This window comes from Plodia interpunctella, chromosome 22 (genome assembly GCF_027563975.2).
Source record: "Plodia interpunctella isolate USDA-ARS_2022_Savannah chromosome 22, ilPloInte3.2, whole genome shotgun sequence".
Taxonomy (NCBI): Eukaryota; Metazoa; Arthropoda; class Insecta; order Lepidoptera; family Pyralidae; genus Plodia; species Plodia interpunctella.
In genome coordinates this window covers 6,835,398-6,856,571 of record NC_071315.1, presented here as the reverse complement: position 1 = coordinate 6,856,571, position 21,174 = coordinate 6,835,398, and the positions used below count along the sequence as shown (strand labels likewise).

The 21,174-nt window shown below is 36.2% G+C and overlaps 1 protein-coding gene across 11 annotated transcripts in view; it reads left to right on the top strand.

Annotated features, from left to right (window-relative positions):
* The window catches only part of LOC128679593 (uncharacterized protein), a 243,131-nt gene that overhangs the window by 177,205 nt on the left and 44,752 nt on the right, over positions 1-21,174 (top strand). For all 11 annotated transcript variants that reach the window (XM_053761945.1, XM_053761946.2, XM_053761937.1 and 8 more), the window contains one exon: positions 1,754-1,961. In XM_053761945.1, the coding sequence (XP_053617920.1) occupies positions 1,754-1,961 (208 nt within the window). The remainder of the gene's footprint in view (positions 1-1,753; positions 1,962-21,174) is intronic.

Here is a 21,174-nt window from a genome sequence, read left to right as displayed (position 1 = left end):
AAGACTTGGCGACTTGAATAACGTCTGACTTCTTTTGTCTATGGTCTGACTCTAGTAAGAATCTGAAGTAGCAATTGATACACTCGAAAAGAAACAAAAGATATACCAAATATTTTAAAACCTTTTTTGTAAGTCGGTTAAAATAAATATCAACGTCTCCAAAGATGAAACGTGACAAGGAGCGCCCTTTAAATCCCATTTTGACAACCTCGTTGGCGCAGTGGTAAAGTGCTTGCCTCTGAACCGAGAGGTCCCGGGTTCGATCCCCGGTCGGGTCATGATGGAAAATGATCTTTTTCTGATTGGCCCGGGTCTTGGATGTTTATCTATATATGTATTTGTTATAAAATATAGTATCGTTGAGTCAGTATCCCATAACACAAGTCTCGAACTTACTTTGGGGCTAGCTCAATCTGTGTGATTTGTCCTAATATATATATATATATATATATATATATATATAATTTATTATCCAATGTCTTTTTATTCTTATTTTTATTTCTTCGTTATGTAGTCATATTTCTATCACAAGAATTTTAAAAAAGTCAGAAGAAAAGAAAAATGATTTCAAATAATGATTCACCAAAAGACATTCCTTGAATTTATTTTCTATTTTTGTTTTGAAATTCAAATCGGTATCTAATTTGACAGTCTAGATAATTGGTGGTCACCATTTCCAAGATTATATCTCCAGATCAAGATTATATCTATCTAGAAAAAAGACGTCAATGACATTTTTTTTATAGATTACATAATTTAGAAAAAATATTTAGAATATTTTTACAATGTCCTTTTCTCACTTTGTCTCTTTCCTGCTACCTCTCACTTTTATGCCTCTCGTTCATCCATTTATCTTTTATTCGTTTTATGTATGGGATTCCCATCGTATGTTACATACATATTAAAAATCAGCAATAAAAACTAAATTAAAAAATTAACCCCCGACTCCGACGTCGCTTGCATCGCGTCGCCAAACGAACACACATTTTCCAAACAAGCTAAGAACACTATCGATTAAATTATCTTTGAAATAAAATAAACTTGGTCAAAATTTATTCATCTTCCATGATGCCACGGACAGACATACAGATACATATCTCTCCTTCTGTCATCGGGGGTTTAAATAGAGTGATTCCGATCGATTGATTTTCGAAAAAAATATCTGATGTGTCATTTTTCTGTCTGACGGCTATAGTACTCGTGATAATTGAGCTGTCACTCACAGAAATGGCTCGTTAGCGACCAGGGACGCGCGACTGACGGCAAGTGTGAATTAGACCAGGGCGTTGGAATCCCTTTGGAAACTTATGAGGATACTCCCTTCACTGTTTCATAACATAGTCACCAAATTTTGTAAATTGTACACCTATATCTTTCTCAGGAATCATACTACCTATTCCTATTGGTGAAAACCCCATGAAAATCCGTACAGTAATATTATGACAAAGATAATAGTGCGTGTGGTTTGGTACCTGGAATAGGATCACTCCATATCATATACTTAAATGATGAAGAGCTATTTATTAAACAACATAAAAAAGGTATAATAAAAACGCCATGGTTTAAAATTGTGGCTCCCGTGGATGTCATACGTTTTCATGCGTTGACTGAAACAAGATTTCTCCGACGACAATAATAGAATGTGTCGAAAACGACATTTTTATTTAAAAAAATACACATTTCGTGTCCTAGTTACTTGAATATTTTTTTTATTCACAAAACCTAAAATAACCTAACCTTCCTTCCTTTTCAGGAGCTGGCAGCGGCCACACCGACGCAGCGCAACTGGCGCGGGATCCTCATAGCCCTGCTCGTGATAGCTGCAGTGCTGGGACTCATCGTGTTCAGCATAGCGCTGCTGACGCCGGGCGGGGACGGGGGTCGGCTGCGGGGGAGGAGGGCCACGCTGCGTGACGTCATACAGCACCACTACAACCCGCTCAACGCTACCTGGCTCTCAGGTACGTAATAAACTCCAAGAGGTAGACCTTGATACAAAGACTATCTGCATACCTCACTCTCATCTGTCTGCCGCCAGACTGATGACGTGTGTTCAGGTTAGAAGGGTTAGAGTAAATGTAATTACTGGGTACCGTGACAAAAACACTTGACTACGAAATAGGCGGCTCTTGTGTAATATCCCTGGTGTTGCAGATGTCCATGGGCTGTGACCACTTACCGTCACGTAGTCTGCAAGGCTGTTTGCCACAATAAAACGACACTGATGTTTAAATTTGTGAAGACTAATCCCTCGCGAAAGCATTGTATGTAGCCCTGTTAGAAGGGCACATAGTACCACACATTAAATGGAACATTGAGACATATAGATGGATGAACGAGAATAAAAACAGCAGACAAGCAAGCGCTTGTGTTGTGAACCACGGAGGTTGACCACGTTGCCATATGTTGCCCGCGGCTTCACTTGCGCAAATTTTCCACGGGATCTGTTATTTTTCCGGAATGTAAGATACCCTATGTTCTTCTCCATAATTTAAACTACATGTATTCAAAATTTCAAGAAGACTGGTAGAATAGATAGAGCGTGAAGAGGTGACAAAGTAACAAACAAAAATTACTTTCTCATTCATAATATTAGTTAGGATTGTTATAATGTATACGTTTTTCCCTTTGTGCTTTAATGATACCAGGCTTATCTACCAGCTTCCCATACCTGGCGTTCCTCGTAAACGCGCACGTTACAACCAATGCAACCAAACGAATTAGAGCAAATAGCATTTAAATTTCGCCAAATTCTGTTTCGAGGCACAAACAGAAACTGATTCGAATGTCGATGCAGTACTGGGCATAAACATACATTCACTCGATAATATAATAACGATGAAATTATGAACGACCTGAATTTCTTGTTCTAATTGTTTGTGTCAAACAATAAAATCGATCTCTCAAATTTGAGGTAGATAAATGCGAATATTACGTTCGTTCGCTGCGTCTTAAAATGGTTCCATTCCATATGGAGTGAATCTTGTGAATGTTGTATGGACGCTAAAAGATATTTAGGTATAATAGCTGAAAAGCAATAACATTATATCGAAACAGGGTGGACGTCAGGCAGTCGTAAAATCACTGCCAAATTTTCAAAATTAATTTTATTAACTAATCACATTAACAATGTGAATTTTGACACAGAAAGATGAAACAAAAAACAATGACAGAACTAAATAATTTCCTTCTCAATATTGATGGTCAGAAAAAGTTTTGCCAAACGACCGTCGGAACTTAGAGCACTCTCGCACAATATTGGCGACGAGCCACTTAAGTTCTTTCACTATTTTTTTAGAGCTCAAATCACGATATATTGTAGTGGCTCGTAAGGCGATACACGGCACGGCACTATATTTTGCCAAAATTTTACGGATTCGTTATACATTACTGGTTTTTCATTGAGGTAAATAAATGCTTTCATACAAACTAAGCAATGTTCATGCAATCGTGTTGGCGTCTGTCTGAGTTCGCCGATAGGCTGGCATATAAGATACAGTTACATTGCTACGTTGTATCGTGTCGCTCCATTGTGCTCCGTTGTTTTCCATTGACATTGACAAGCGTCGATGTACGTCGAATCTCCATACAATCTATGCGTTGTATGTCGACAGACGTCAACAACAGAGCAAGGCTGAGCAACGGAGCAGTGCTCTGACTCAACCTCGTAGAGTCGTAGCACTTGTAGCTGCAGCGCTACGATCCGTCGTAGCGGTGCTACGATATTTTATGAACGAAATTTATTATTATGAATTTAAATTCACTGTACAATACATAAGATATTGAATGTTTGAATTTTATTAAGTGTAATATAATATACTGAATATATAATATATTGAGTCCATACATATTTGAGATACAAGCTCTGCTTAGTTCAGACACCAGTCTCTCACAATCTTGATTATTAAAATCTACCATGTACGTACAATATGTATAAATATCTGTCTATCATAAAACTAGGATTGTAGACAAAAATAAAGAATATTTCCTAGCAATCGCCTCATATCTGTGAAACGGCGGAAAGTAATGGCGGTATGATCTCCTGCAAAATAAAATGGCATACCTTGCGTTTTTCTGCGCAGCTTAAAGTTGACTGATGCAACTGAATCTTAGCCAATATCTCAGTGAGACAAACAAAATACAGTAAATGCTGAGTTCATTCACCCGACCATAGACCAAGATATACTAGTCTAGGCTGAGGTGGTGATATAAAAAGCGACGTCTGAATATTTTCATTATTATTTTAGGAGGTTCTGTAATTAGATCTGGTTCCATGTTACATAAACATGACGACCTCGGTGGTGCAGTGGCAAGGTTCTTGCCACTGAACTGAGAGGTCCCGGGTTCGATCCCCGGTCGGGTCATGATGGAAAATGATCTTTTACTGATCGGCCCGGGTCTTGGATGTTCATCTATATATGTATTTGTTATAAAATATAGTATTTGAGTTAGTATCCCATAACACAAGTCTCGAACTTACTTTGGGGCTAGCTCAATCTGTGTACAACTGTCTTAATATATTATTATTATTATTATAAATAATATTGTAACACGGACCCGTAGCGTGCTGTTTAATATAATATTGATAATGTTTGAACAAATAAACGCTTAAATGAATCCTTTACGCTCGTCGCTAGTCGGCCGGTTGCTGATGCGGAGTAACAGGTGATTGTGAAGTTATTAAAATGTTATTAAGTATAGTTTTGTGTATGATACGTATTTTTTTCTCTCTCTTGTGTTCCAGCATTTTTTGGATTTGTCACTTCTGCCGGGGCCAGGCGGGAGCGGTACACCAGATATTTGTTCTCTACGTAATTCTCGTCCGCCCTTCGTACCATAATAGTAAACAAACTTTGAATAAATAAATGAGATATTTATATCTACACAGTATAAGGCTAGGCTTTCAATCGATCCTCAGTCCATTCACTCCCATCCATCTCGCTTCATGTTATTTTTGTGTAACCTTTAGCTGACGCCTACACTCCATTTTATTGAATCCCAGCGAGGTCACTTTGTCAAACCCTCAATCACTTAGGCTGTTAACGCTTTTACTATTTTGATATACTTAGTGTAAAATTGGATGTTTTGGCTCGCCGACTAGTCCGCCGAATTTGGCGGATGCGGCATACATTGATAATTTTTTATAGCGGTAAATAAAAGCACCCATATAATCTACGCAATGTTCAGTGATAATGTGTAGCCGGTTTTAGATGATTTATTTTCTTCAAGTCATGCTTATCCTATGACGTGGAAAATTTCATATCTGCAGGGCAAGCAGTTAACATTTAACTTGCATTATTGTATTACAGACAGACCAACATCGGGACAGGTGAAAACTAAATAAAGATGTGAAGTTGCTGTGTAAAATGGATCACTTTTTTAAATCAAAGTAAAATAATTTTAAAAGTTTAATTTTTGAAGAGAAAAAGTTTAAACAACTTGTAATGTTCGAAAGTATTTTGAAAAAGAAGGTCAATTTGTAAAAGGGATTGTTTTGCACGAGTATATACGAGTACCTAAGCGACTGCTGAGGCTTTCTTTTAACACTTCTGTACAAAACTTTGTCAGCATTTTCAATAACTCTCAAGGTTTTAGCAAAACAAAACACCGCCGTTTTTATTTCACAATAAAATTCTTTTGAAGAATTTCTAAAGTATTCTGATCGTGAACGTAGCTAAGTTGGTATTACTGTAATTTTAAATTGAAATAATATTTCTTAGTCAACAAGTTTATTTGCTAGACAAATTAAAAAAACCCGACTTTAATATTCATTTCGCTACAACTTTTGAACGAATGAATTGATTTTCATGAAACATGGTTAAGAACACTCGGGATGAAATTGTCTATGACACAAAAACCTAAACGAGAATCGGTTTATCCGTTTGGGAGCTACGATGCCACAGACAGATACACAGACAAACACGTTAAACTATATATAACACCCCTCTTTTTTACGTCGGGGGTTAAAAAACCACAGACGTGCTCATGATCGAATATAGCTTTGTTCGCGACATTTTCTGTTACAATTTCAGGGATTTTCCTTAAAACAACACGACGCTCACAAAAATTCTCCCTATCACTTCCTTAAGCCCCGAACAATATTATTTTCACTTTGTTTTCGAAAAATATTTGCTCATAGCTATCTTGTCGGTTGAGAAAATATAGTGTTCTTGCTTTTTATACTGTACAAACTTAGTAACCTGTATCAATCCGTAAGGATGTACAGGACTTGGCTATACAATTTATCTAGGAAACCTAATGGTTTCCTAGATAAATAAATAAATAAATATATACGGACAAATCACACAGATTGAGCTAGCCCCAAAGTAAGTTTGAGACTTGTGTTATGGGATACTAACTCCACGATACTATATGTTATAACTAATACATATATACGGGAAAATTAGAAAAATATCATTTTCCATCATGACCCTACCGGGGATCGAACCCGGGACCTCTCGGTTCAAAGGCAAGCACTTTACCACTGCGCCACCGAGATCGTCAAGTCATTGTCATTGAAAATCAAACAAATCATAATGGCCTACTTTTATTGCGAACTACAAAAAGGTACAATAAAGCATTAAAATGAATACACAAAAGAAACTGCTTAATGCAATAAAATAGCTACCAGACGAATATTTTTGTCTATTTGCAGAATCGGCATACATTATTGCATTGTTTGGTTTTAGGTCAATGCAAATCCTACACGAAAATTAAGCTATGAACATGATGCCAACATTTTTTTTTTAATTTTTACCTTTTTTTTTCCGCCGGCACAACGAAAGAAGTAATTTTACGGCCAGGAACATTTTGAATCCAGTGTACATATTTTATTCGAGTCGGGAATCGAATGCCTTCCCGGCTGTCCAATTAAATCCTCTTTTCTGGAGTTATTACAGTCTTGAGCATAAAACCTGAGGAGGTAATGTTGGAGCCACACTTTCAGCGATTAATAACAATTGCTCAATCAGAATATAATGTGGTTTATTTGTGTGCGCGTGCCGAGAGAACATACTAAGAATGCATTGCACCATCAATATGGACGTTAAGTTTAACGTGCGCAAAAAAACACAGAGTATGTCATTTCGTCTAGACGTCAGCGATGCGCTGGTTTACATCAACGTCAACCAAGCCACAAGGTCAAAAATGACTGGTTCAAGTGAGGCTGAGTCCGTATATATGTTCCAATTCTTGGTGATTTTATAAACCTCACTTCTTTTATTATTTTTGTCAATGTACAATATGTTATTAGATCGTATTTTCAAAGTGATATAGGATTATGTGGGTCTAGATTTAATCAATGGGTGAATTTACTGTAAATCTTCATTTGTACGCACTTCAGCTAACAGCTATCAATAAATTAATTACAAATCCACTTACAGGTACATTACATTAATATGTATCTAGGTACATTACAATCGTGAAATTTAATTTTTAAATTGATAATTTGCAATAAATAAATCTGAATCAAACAGTATACCTATATATCTCGTTCAGATAATCACTATTTTGATAAAATAAATAAATATATTTGAACAAATTTACATAGATTGAGCTAGCCCTAAAGTAAGTTCTAGACTTGTGTTATGGGTTGTCTTGTGATATAAGTTTAATGATTTTATTTTGTTTAATTTTGTAACGCGATCACTTTCGAACCGTTGGACCGATTTCGATGAAATTTAAAAGGTATGTAGGAAATGCCAATAGAATTTTAATTTTTATGTTCGTGGGGCATAACAAACGGTTCAGTCGATTTTGAAATATTTACAATATTGGAAAAAAGTATTGTGTTCGCGATGTCTATGTTCACTCACAAATCAGCCAAAAAGTAACTATTGAAAACATTTCATTGTTGATATGTTTGTGGAATTTCTGAATCCGGCTTCTATTGTGTTCGGAAGACAATGACGAACTTGTACAGAATAAAATAATCATTTGCTATATAGAAGATAATCTCGAGTACTACTCAGGTGCACTTCGTAACGAAATTTCTTCATTTTACGCAGCGATTATGTATTTTTTTATAAACTACTTGCTTACGGTGAAGCAAAACGTAATTTATTTATCTCTCTATATAATATAAAACTCTTCTGAGTGACTGACTGACTGACAGACAACGTACAGACGAAACTACTGGGCGTAGGAAGCTGAAATTTGGGATGTAGGTTCCCTGGGCAGTGTAGGTGAGCACTAAGAGAGGATTTTTGGAATATCTACCCAGAAGGGGGTGAAAGGGGTAAAAACTTTTATATGAAAGTTCTACATCGTTAAGTTAGTGACTTGAAAATTTGGATTTTGGTTACAAAAAATTAATGAGTACGCGTTTCAGATTTTTCCGAAAATTAACTCTCAACCCCTTTGAAAAGGAGGGTGAAAGATTACTTAAATACAAATTTCAGAATTAAAAAGCTGAAAATTGGTATAAATACTCTTCATCACTTTTTAGTTAAACTACACACAGCACATTTGCCGAACACATGCTGTGAGCAAAGCACCACTCGTAACTACGTACTAGACAAAAACTTAACACATACTAATGAAACTATTTAACCTAACGTTAGGCAGATGAGGAGAAGCGAGGCGTTGAGCCGTGACACGGCGCGGTTGGTCGGCGCATAGTGAGCGGTGTTAGTGTGCAATGATATTAGTTTATTAGTGTTTATGCGACTACTTAGTACCTCTAGAACGGTGGAGGTCGTACAAGCCGTGTCAAACGCCTTTAAGCGACTTTAATAAAATCTGATACTAGTGTTAGCATAACAAATGAAAATAAGAAGATAACTCTAAAAAAAAACTGATATACTAACATAATACTTGAAACAACTTTTAAGCAATGTATTTTTTACCTGAGTTACAAGCTGTTGCCCGTGACTCCGCCAGCAATAGTAGCCTGTCTCCAGCTTTGACGTGAAAAAAGGACAAAAAATAACGTGGAGAAATCAACACATATGTAACAAATGCATACGAAAACAAAACAGCTGTAAATTCTTTTTTGAGGACGGTTAAAAAAGAGAAAAGGTTTGGGCCCTCGTCTGCCTCCATCCAAAAGTATCTCTAGCATAATTTCATAGAATTTCAAGAAGTGGGCCCTCAGACACACACACATGTAATAATGCAGGCCCTCTGATTCCAAATAATTTAACGGCTCCCTCCTCATGAATAATATTGGTCGGTAACTTTTCGGTTGTCCGCATTTTTTTCGGATATTCGTTTTACACTTCGACGGTGGAGTTTTTGTGGGCTTGATATACATTTGTCTATACAGTCTGAGCTTCAGTTGATCGTATATTAAAAAAAATGGCTTGTCAGCAATTCCGCGAAGGTTCGGATTAATATTTGAAGCGCAAACATGAATATTGTTAACACGCCAGCTCTGAAATGGAGAGAGGTGCAGCTGCGGTTACAGTATCATGGGGGTATTCCTATCATTATCATATTACTAGCTTTCACACGCAGCTCCGCTCGCGTATATTTCCCACGGAAGCATTTATTTTTCTGGGATTAAAGTTACCCCGTACTTGAAACTAGTTGTTCGTCGCGGACTTAGACCTGGTGAACACAATTTTTTTTACGAAATTGTGAATATTTCAAAAACGACTGAACCGATTTCGATGTCCCACGAACTTAAAAAATCTATTGGCATATCCTACATACTTTTTAAATTTTATAAAAATCGGATCAACGATTCGTAAGTTATCGCGTTACAAACATACATACGATACATACATACAAAAAATGTATTTTTGCCCAAAGTAGAATGTTAGACCTTGTTCGCTTCGCTCGCTCGATCAGTTATATGTATACTTAATTTTAAGAAACTTGGTTGAGTAGATAAAGCGTGAAGTGGTAACAAACAAAAATATTTTCGCATTTATAATTTTAGTTGTGTATACTATATTATACACTATACTATATTATACACTATACTATACTATATTATACACTATACTATACTATATTACACTATATTATAGTATAAGGAGTATCTAGTAGGAGACTACACATCCTGCTAGATCTGATCGCGTGCCCACGTCCCCACAAACATAGATTTACGTCCCTGATGCACAGTAAATAATGTAAAAATCCACGAATTTCGAAGTCACGTTGAACGTAAAACTAGTTTTTTACGACCCGTCATGCAATTTGGATCGAATGCGGAATGCTACCTTTGTTACTTCGTGTACACGGCTTGGACCCCGCTTATTTTTCTTATTTATTGCATAAATATCTAAGGTACTCACGGTTTTAGTTTTTGCTTTCGACGTGAGGGTGGTATTCAGAGCGTTTCGACCACTGCGGACGCGCTGTCATTACGATCAACAAATTTTCTTGAAGAAGGAATAATCATGGAATTAGCAGATTAATTCCATGGGAATAAATTCCAAAACCAATCATTCATAAACTAATGTCATTACCATACAGTACAGTTTATTTATTTTAAAGTGAAATAGTAAAACTAATTCTTGTCTTTGTTAAAATATGAAAAATTGTAATGAGAGTGGTCAAACCCTCTGGGAAACACCCATGAACGGTAGATAGGCTTATAATAGAAAGTCTATAAGGGGAAAGCCTTGGTGAAATTAGAATATCTTAAGAGATATACACTATACAAATGAATTTTACAATGTTACAGATTCGACTGTGGTTTTACGACTGCCTTTCTGTCGTCAACTGTCTTTTGGGAAAGTTTTGTTGCCTCTCAGCTGCCAAGCATTTTTATATTTCAATTACAAATGTCACAATATTCTAAAGTAAAATCCATTATTCCAGAATATATTATGTAGATTTGACATGTTGGAAACTTAACTTATGCGCAGACTTGCCAAAGCTGGGTTAACTTTTGCGCTAACATAGTAAGTTTCAGTATCTTGCCTAAGCTTTCTGTACATTGACAGTTTAAGCTTTCGGAGCTATAAAGCTGCGAAGTTTAAGTATTGCTAGACAAATTAAATTTTTACTTGTCTCAGTTTACGTAGCGACATGTGTCTGTAACAAAACAACGGTATTAGTGACGGTGCTAATTCAAATAAAGTAATTTCCTTGGATTAAATCTGGCTTTATTTGCAACTATTTTTTTTTTCATATTTTTTGTTTTTGTTTGTTTGTTTGTAATAAGTTTATTGCACGAAAATAAGTACATTAATCAAAATTAATACAAGAAAGATACATTGTACAACAGCGGACTTATCCCATGTAGGGATCTCTTACAGTCAACCGGCGATAGGTTGAGAGGACATGTACAGTAGCAGGCAGCAGGCAGTAGGAGTTTTGTATTCGAAGGGGAGAAGAAGTGGATGACTCTTGGCCACAAAATAGGCAACGGGCGTGGGATAACCTGATTTTGCTATCAACATTTTGCATCTGTTTGTCTGCTTTGTAAAAAATACTAATAATAAATAAATAAAATACTTTACCTACCTCACATAGAGTTTACCCGCCAATCACACCTAAACTTCAAAGTGTCCGGTAAGTGACAGTTGTCAAATAGACACTTACATATTTCTCTACATCACGCACTATCTATACGTTTTCCAATCTGTTGTTCGCTCTTACCAATTTTCTAACCCACCGACGCGACATGGCTCAAATAACATATAGTACAGAATCTTCAACGAGTTCTCTACGCATTTTGAATATTATGATATTTTCTTCTTCTTCTTTTTCGTGTAGACCTCCTTCAGTTCCCGCCACTTTTCAATATTGTTTGTTTGTATCTTGAATGATGAAATCCGGTCGCTGCCAGGTATCTTTTTGATATCCTCTTTCCATGACATTTCTAGTCTTCCTGGTGGGTAGTTTTCCGCCCAATAGTTTCCACTTTAGCAATCGTCTGCATCTCTCTATCATATATGAGCATATTCCCAGTTGCTTTCCCACTTTTTCGTCTCCACTTCGCGCGGTCGACGGCTGCCTTGGTTATTACGCCATTACCCATATCATCTTTGACGACATCAAGCCATCATGAGTCTGCTATTCTAACTACGACTGTCTCATTCCCACTTGAGTGAAACTTGCTGTTTTACGGCCGAGTTTGCGTTTTTTATTTGCACTTCAGCCGCAACACAGCAGTGATTGCATGAGTTGCGGTTTGAAAGGTGCAAATAACATGATCAGGCCACAAAGCAAGCATCGCTCGTGATATCCGTGGCATGATGGACCATGGCTAGCAGAAGATAAAGTCTATAATGATCATGTATCTGTATACTCAATGTTTTACACACCGGTCGTAGGTAGTTTTTCAATATTGCAGCTTGAACTATTGTTTGGGATTTTTGGGTCCCAAATACTTTAACGATAAACGGGTTCGGAACAATAAGTACTTAGACCCCGACGTGCTCGCGTAAAGTTGTTTTTATGTGGGTTTTTATTTAGGGCTATTGTTGCAAAGGATATTGTTTGTAAATTGGGCAATGGAGGATGTTATGTGGAACTTGCAACATGTGGTTTGCGCCTTAGAGTACGACCACTCCATATTCTAACCTGGATGTCGTATGATGTGACTAAAGAATACATAACATTGGCAGCTAAATAGGCAATAATAACATTACCAAAGAGGGTTAAAACATCAGACAGGTAGCCGTTCGAAAAATCACAGCGAAATCTTCCCGGGTTTTCCATCGTCCTCCACCTGGAATAGGATGAGAGTGTAGTGTAGTAGCGATGCGTCGGGCAGGGTCACCATGTAACGGAATAGGCGGCTGAATTAATCGATGGTACTTGTAGATTTCTTTATTCATAACATTACATTAAAAATATATCTAAAACAATCGACTACTTGCCATTTAAACTTATAAACTTAATAACCTTGAATTTACACCTTGCTCCTAATCGAATGAAAGCGCAATTTAAAGTAAAATATCGACAGATACTCAATAACGATATATTTTTTTAATACCAGGGATGCCAATGCAAACATAATATGTATTTATTCAGGAATGTTCTGGAATGATCTGGAATGTTCCTAACAACGAACTTCTTGTTCTTTCATCACTCACCCGTGACCTCGAAGCAAGCGCCCTCTGTCATACAGAACGCGAACTTCAGACAATGGCCCTATGTCCTGAAAAGGTTTATTCGAGAATTTTGGACGATTCTTCATGTCATTAGTATAATATCATGTTCGGGGTATTTTTAGCTTTATATTAACCTTCGTAAAAGACAGGCTATGTCTTAAATACATATCTTTAATTAACTAAGAATGACTTGAGAGAAATTCGAAGACGTTTAACAAAGATTTGAATGACTTATTAACTGCTTTTTGAAGTTAAAACGGTTGATAAAATAGCAATTTTAAATATTGACAGCTCGCTCGCTCGATCATAGAAAGAGACGAGGATAAGCAGAGATCACGTCACAAATTAATATTTTGAATTATTTTCCTAAAATTAGATAAAAAATAATCTGAAAATAATAAAAAATATAATAAAATTAATTTATTTTATTATATTATTTATTATTTGCAGACCTTTAATACTTTAGTAATTAAACCTTATAACCTTTGATACTTTAGTAATTAAACATAATATTCTTAAATGGTTTTGTTTTACATATCACACATGCTTTTTGACTGATTTTGGAAATAAACACGAGATAAAAAATAATCTGAAATCGAGCGAGAATCGAATCAACGCTTCTGTCTATCCGACACCGATATTATATTTTAATATTCTTAAGTCTTCAAAGCTTTATTAACTAGGTACATAATACAATTATTATACTATATTAGTAATGCCGAATATCTTCCGTATAAAATATTAATTAACAATTAATAGATGAAACCAATTTCTGGTATATTTTTTTTCGAAAAAATATACCAGAAATTGTTTCTTATCTCGATCACTTTGTATAACAGCGTTTTCTCTGAACTTGACCTTTTTAGTTCCTCAATATTAAAAAGATAAGTATTACAAGTGAGAAAAAGATAATAAGTATGAAAGAGGCCTTAATTTCAAAACTGTTTAACGAAAACTGTTATGTTGAGTTATGAACATGAACATGAACATATGCACCACACCCAGCCAGCTCGAAGCTGAAACGGACGAACCGAATACAGGCCGTTGGCCGTACCTATGCGACGCTGCTTCCATCCATCAAAGTCACGTTCGCTGGAATATACGTCCTTCGTCTACTTGCTTCACCTTGCCAACAAAACAGCGTCGAGCTCGCTTATTTTTGCTGTCAATACGAGGTATCAGAGGACGTTCCCTAGCTGGCCTCCCAGCGACCGCTACCTTGCTGGGTGGAAGCGGTGGCGTCGCACAAGCCCAGACCCACGACCCCACACCAGGGGGCACGGTTTTATAAGGAGTGACACGCTCTGGGATGGGAGAGGACGGTCGACTAGCCGCAACCGGTCGACCACAATCAACCGACTATGCAGCCTGTAGCCAATATTGGAATTTAGGAGGACGGGTTATTCGATGGAGGAGAGCGTTGGTGTGTTTCGTTTTCCTCACTGACTTCGTTGTGTGTGTTGGTGATGGTTTCGTCGTTTTCTATTTCGCTGTCCGTTTCGTCCATTTTGTATATTTCTCTAGCCCCTGAAATGAGTTCTTTCTTGTCTGTTGCGAGCTCTATCCACTCTGAAGGGCTTTTCTTATAGTATTCCATGTCCTGTTGTAGGGAATTTTTCCAGGTATAAATAGGTCGACCTATTTTACGATTTTTTGCTTCATGTTTGTATGCAGCGTGTAGTAGATGTGGGTCTCTGCGTCGTAGTATGTGTCCATAGTAACACATTCGAAGGCATTTGATTCTTTTTGTAATAGTTTTTCCATCCAGAATGTCGTGTATCTTGCTGTACATGTGTGCGGGGCCTGCATTGTCTAGCATGTCGCGTAAAATCATTCTTTCGTATCTTCTAAGTTTTGAGCGATTCGCTTTTGTTAGTGCTGCGCATTTGAGGCCGTAGGTCATAGTTGGTTCTATCACCATTTTGTAAAGAAGTTTTATTGTTTTCCCTTGCATGCGGGAACTCTTAATAAATTTTTGTAGAGTCTTCGAATTTTTGATCGCTTGTTTGCAGCGGGCATTTACTGTACCATTCCTGTTCAGTACAGATGAGATGTAGGTCCCTAGATACCTAATTTCTTTAACGGGAGATAAAGTAGTTTCTCCCAGTACAAAAAAGTTCCTGTTATTTATGTTTAGTGGGTCGCGAACTAGTAATTTCGTTTTTGTATCGTTTACTGTAAGACCTACTGACTTTAATAGACTTGTGGCCTTTACGAAAATTTCGTTTAATTGTTGAATATCGTTTGATATTATGATTACGTCGTCCGCGAAGGCTAGAATAATTGGGAGTTGAATTTTGTCATCTTGATTTAGTTTTATATAAGGTAGTTCTTCCGCTAGTGTTTTGAAGACGTCGTCCATAACTATTGTGAAGAGTCTGGGTGATATGGGACAGCCTTGTTTGACACCCTTACCTTTTTTTATCCATTTTGTTTGTTGTCCGAACCATTTAATGCATGTAGATTCATTCAAAGTGGCTTTTATGATTCGATTTGTCATGGATTTATTTGTTCTAGATGCGATTATATCTCTGAGGGCTGAGTGATCCACGGTGTCAAATGCTGCTTCTATGTCGATCGAAAGAACAAAAGATTTTTCACCCGCTTTTCATTCTTCATCCAATATTCGACGTAAGGTGAACATGTGGTCATCCGTGGAGCGATTACTTAGAAAGGCGGCTTGGTAATTGCCTAGTGTTTCAATTGTTTCGTCCAGTCGTTTTAGTAAAAAGTTTGCATAAATTCTGTATCCCGTACTACATATTGATATACGTCTGTAGTCATTTACCTGTTTCGGGTTAGTTTTTTTTAGGGAGTGGCACTTGAAACGACTGAGTCCATGAGGATGGCAGTATGTTTTTATTCCATGCAGTTCGAATGTGGTTTAAAATTTCTAAATTTAGCTCTTCTGGGTTGGCTTTGTATAATTCTGTTACAACTTGGTCTGTTCCCGGGGCTGTTTTATTGCGCATTTTTTTTATTATTTCTTCGATTTCTTCTAGTGTAGGTTCCGCGCCTAGTTCTTCTTTTGCGTTTTCGCCTGTCAATTCTTCTATGATTTGTCCTTCTGTTTTTGCCAGTTCTTGTTCCCATTTAGACATAGGAATAAAAGTCTGCTTTAGTCGGCGTCTTTCTGTTTGCTTATGATTTCTATAGAATTCGTATGTGAATTTCATTCTTACTGAGGGGTGTCTAGTTGATAGATCACTGAAAAATGCACGATATTTTTCTTGCTCCTCGGCGACCTCTATTGCTTGTAGGTGATATCTACACTCTTTCAGGATTTTTTGGTGGATTGGGTCAGAGGGCCGTTGGTTTTTCAACCATTTTGCTTTTTGTAGTTTTGCTAGAGCTATCCTGTACTCTCTGGAATGTTTCCGATAAAATTTCAGGATTTTCGTGGCTGAAGTTTTCATAGTTCCTGTTATTTCTTCCCAGGAAAGATTGGCTTTGTTTTTGTTCTGGTGTCTTTTATTTAAAAGTTTAATTACTTCCGTTTGGTATTTTTCTTTTGTGCCTTTACTTTGGAGTAGTTCATAGTCTAGCGATTTATATTTAAATGTGTTTAGCTCCTTGTTTTTGGGTGTTGTTGTTTGAGTATTAAATTGGTGGGTCTTGTTGGTATTTCTATTTAAGGGTCTTAGATTGCCCCAGATGATTTTATGGTCCGAAAGTGGCGTGTATTCGCCTTTTATATAGTTAAATGATGGTGGAGTTTTAGCTTGGGTCATAATGTGGTCGATTTGTGAAATATTGCGGCCGGATCTGTATGTCGTTTTACAACTATTGCGGCCAAAGGATGTGTCTAGTCGGAGGTTGCCCATTCTAATTAGATCTGTCATGATTTCACCGTTGTTGTTTGTAGTTTTGTGATGCAGGTTTCTACCTATTTGTTTTGGATTATGCCGTGTCTTTGGGTTCTGGTAGCCGACGTGTGCATTGAAGTCGCCCACTATTATAATGTATGAATTTATTGGTTTCCCGATTATTAGTTGCCGGAGGCGGGCTAAATCATTTGTTGCCGCTGACGTTGAGTTTGAGAAATGTGTATTAACTATAAATAGTGTAGTTTGGTTATCTAGGTAGATTAGCGCTGCCATGTTGTTTGTGTTTGATTTTGTCCATTTTATTGTGAGACCGCAATTTTTTCTGATTAGGATGGCTAATCCCCTTTTTCGGTTTTCACATAGAGACCAGAGGTAGTGTTTAGATTTGTAAGAACCTGTTTTTAAGTGGGTTTCCTGTAGGCATGCAATGTGAATCAATTTATCTTCTAGTATCGAGTCAATGTCTGCTTTTTTGTTTAAGGTCGCTGCGCCTCTTACGTTCCATGTAGCGATATTGATGTTGTCTATTTGTTTTATAGTTGTGTAATGAGGCTTCGGTCTTATTAGTCTGTAGCCGGTTTCGTCAGTTATTTCTTCCGGGGTGCATTCGCCTGAGCTTTCTGTCTTTTGTGTGGGGTTTAGTGAAGAAGCGCCCAAATGGTTCTTGAAGCAGTCGTAATGATTTCCATTAAATATTAGGCCTATGCAACCTGCTGCGTCATTATTTTTCGGGCTGATTTGTATTGTTTCTTTTAGCGGATAGCCTTGGAAGATCTTGACGTTGATGCTGTAGTATTCAGCTGCTGCTATCAATATATCAGTCCCACCCCAGGTACCTTCTTTATATTGAGCTTGTAGGTATTTGTTGATTTGAGTCTGTAGATCTGTTAGTGTGTCATTTAGGTTACTCCTAATAGCTTGGTGTATGTTATCGTTGTGTTGATTATCCTCAACGTACTTAGCTAAGTCGCGTCGGATTGCTAGATGGTCGAATGTAATGCCAAACAGATCGTTGATTTGGTATGCGATTGCTCTATATAGACAATTACCATCACCTGGGATTTTTGTTATGGTGTCTGCGTATATCTCCATATTTCTATGCTGTAAAAAGAGCTTAATTTCTAAAGCAGCTGTGGAGAAAAATGTATTAGTTTTAGTTGAATATGTTATGAAGTTTGGTTTGTGGTACCTAATGCCAATATTAAATTATAACGTCGAATGTAAATCTCTGGGTTGTGCCAACTTGGTGAGTTTGTTAGGTAGGTAATAAAGGTTTATAATGCTCGGGGTTTCTTTGTCTATAGAGTCGTTTGCGTAATAGGGTATATTTTTTGCTAGCTTTCTATTTTGTAATAAATTGTAACCTTCATGCCTTTTTTTTGTTCAGGGATCAATTGCTTTGTTTTATGGTTTGCGTCGAGTCAGACGATGTTATTCATTTATGGCTTGCAGCTGTGGATTTGTTTTTGTTCTACGTGTTAGCTATTGTGTTTGTTGTGTTTCCTGGTTTCAATGGCGTCTTTCTAATTTCTTATCTTTTATTTTTATATTGGGCCTTTTTTTTTGTTGTTGCAGGAATGTTGTTTGGAATTATCAGTATGTTCTAATGTTGGGTTATAGAATAAGTATGTAATATTAGGTTATTTAAGACAAATGTTGGCGGAATATCTGAGGTGCCATATGAGTTATAAGCGTGACGAGACTCTTTTATCTTGTTTTATATTCGTTATCGAAGTATATTATGTGTTGTGATTTAAATATTTTTAATTGTCTTAAATTTTATCTGGGATGCCTTTATTTGCTACCGGAATTCTTTCATTTTGTTTATCTTATAGCTTTGAGGTTTTCTTTGGAAAAACAGGTTATATTTTATTTTACTTAGTCTAGGAAACAAATAAAACAGTACAATACATAATATATATATATATATATATATATATATATATATATATATATATATATATACATAAATAAAGACTAATGTGTATTTTGGATTTGACTTTGGCACTGCCTTGTAGTATTCAAGCAGTGGGACAAGATTATTTCTTTGAAATATAGTTGCTTTTTGTTGGCTTGTTGGTATTACATGTAACTCTAAAACTCAGACAAATTCACCACGCTCTAAATACGGCAATAGCACTTTTTTGTATTAAATATTTATGTATTTAAGTGAACCCGAACGCGCGTTGTCTATTTATTTCTTTTATATAATATTTGAACTATTAAATTACAACACTAGAACAGGTTCATGTTTTATTTTACTTAATCTGGCAAACAAATAAAGCAGTACATCTATACATAAGTAAAGACGAATGTGTATTTTGGATTTGATTTTGGCACTGCCTTGCAGGATTCAAGCGGTGGGACCAGATTATTTCTTTGAAGTATAGTTGCTTTTTTGTTGGCTACTTGGAGAACTTGTTACGCTAAGGGTTTGTTTACGTTATGGGTTAAGTATATAGCTCTAGGTAAAGATATATTTATGAAGGGGGATATTTTATAACATGGAACGCTCTCACCCGTGTTTTTCAGCTTGTGTAGTGTTGGCAGGCTGCAGGTTCACTTACGAAGTCTTCAGCATTGGAGCTGTTTTGTTTAGATACTTATAAATTATATGTTTAGGTAACACTAAAATCTCAAACTAATTCACTACGCTCTAAAATCGCCAATAGCACTTTTGTGTTAAATATTTATTAATTTAAGTGAACCCGAACACGCTTGGACTAATAATAGATTTGTTAAATATTTGGTTAAATTGGAAGTGAGTATAGGTACGGTCACAAACACTTTCAACATCTGCAAACACTTTCAACATCTGGTTGCGCGGTCTATTGTTTGCGTTCGGAGCTAAAGGGACGTCCTTTCGCGACGGCTACTCGGTCGACTATCTTTAACGAAAACTGTTATGTTGAGTTATTTACAAAAATACAAAAATATTGTAGCTAATAAAATATGTTCATTGTAATTCAATTTTCAGCAGCCAATATCTATAATATAGTATTACCTACTTAGCAGTATATTAATGATATTTTAATAACGTCGTGCCAAAATATAGTGAAAAAAAGATAAACTTGATCGGCTTGTCTAAAAATAGTAATTCAAACGAAAACAAATTAAAAAAGCTATTGCTTTTGCGAGGTATTCCTCGCGCATAACGCGGCCTTAATAAGCACAGGAGCAACTTAACAAATCGGCGCCATCTTGTATCGCCGCCATTTAGTATTACTGTCACGTTTCCCGCCTTTTCGCTAATATACTCAGCGTTGATAAATTGACCGCGAGCACTGCGAATTTGATATATATATATCAAATGCTCCTGTGCTTATTAAGGCCACATTATGTGCGAGGTATTGTTTTTAAACCATATATATATATATATATATATATAAATATGTATATATATAAATTATATATAATATTTTTCAAGATATTAAACTTTTATATCTATACTAATTTTGAAAATTATAGTGATCTTAAAACATTATGAAAAATAATTAAAGAAATTATGTTTTTTGAAAATACTCAAGCATCTATTTAAATTCTGGAATCGACCGGGAATTGAACCCACGCCCTTATCCATCCGAGTTAGTGCTCCATCGAGGCCATTCCATTTCGGCCGAATGAACTCATCACTTCACGTCTCACGCCTGTACGTCGGCGTGAGACGTGAAGTGGTATTTTTATTAGAGAGAAGTAAGGTACTCTTAACTAATCAACATATTTCACAATTACAAGTAAAAAAATATGTTTATGGTGAAAGATGAAAAGGTAAAAATATGGTTTTGACATACACGTGAACCAAACATGCATGTTAACTATTTTTTCATAATATCTATATCAGAACAGAATGTATTTTATATGTTTGTAAAAAATAAACTCGAAATATTCTAACATTGTTCCTAAGTTTTTCTACATGTATGTTCGTGTGTGTGTGTCTTTGACAATATAGATTATACTATTTAAAAATTACTGGATCGGTTGTGATGAAATTTGGCATATAGATAGATTAAACTTTTAAGAGTTTAAACTACTAACTACATTTAGATTCGATAGAATCTAAAGCATATGAAGTTACTGTATTTAGAAAAGGTGCAGTTTCAACATCCACAAGTTACACCGATTTAAATAACACATTTACTCCTGGACCTCTGCCAATCATAAGGGAGTAAAAATTATTGAGTTTGCAAACAGGATTACGTATGTTTGTATATCGCTTGAACAGATTCTCGCCAAATTATGTTATCTCAATGTTCGGTTATTACGGTCACATTGTTTGATGTTCTTATAACGAAAATACACACATTATAATGTAACATTCGACCTCTGTTACAGAA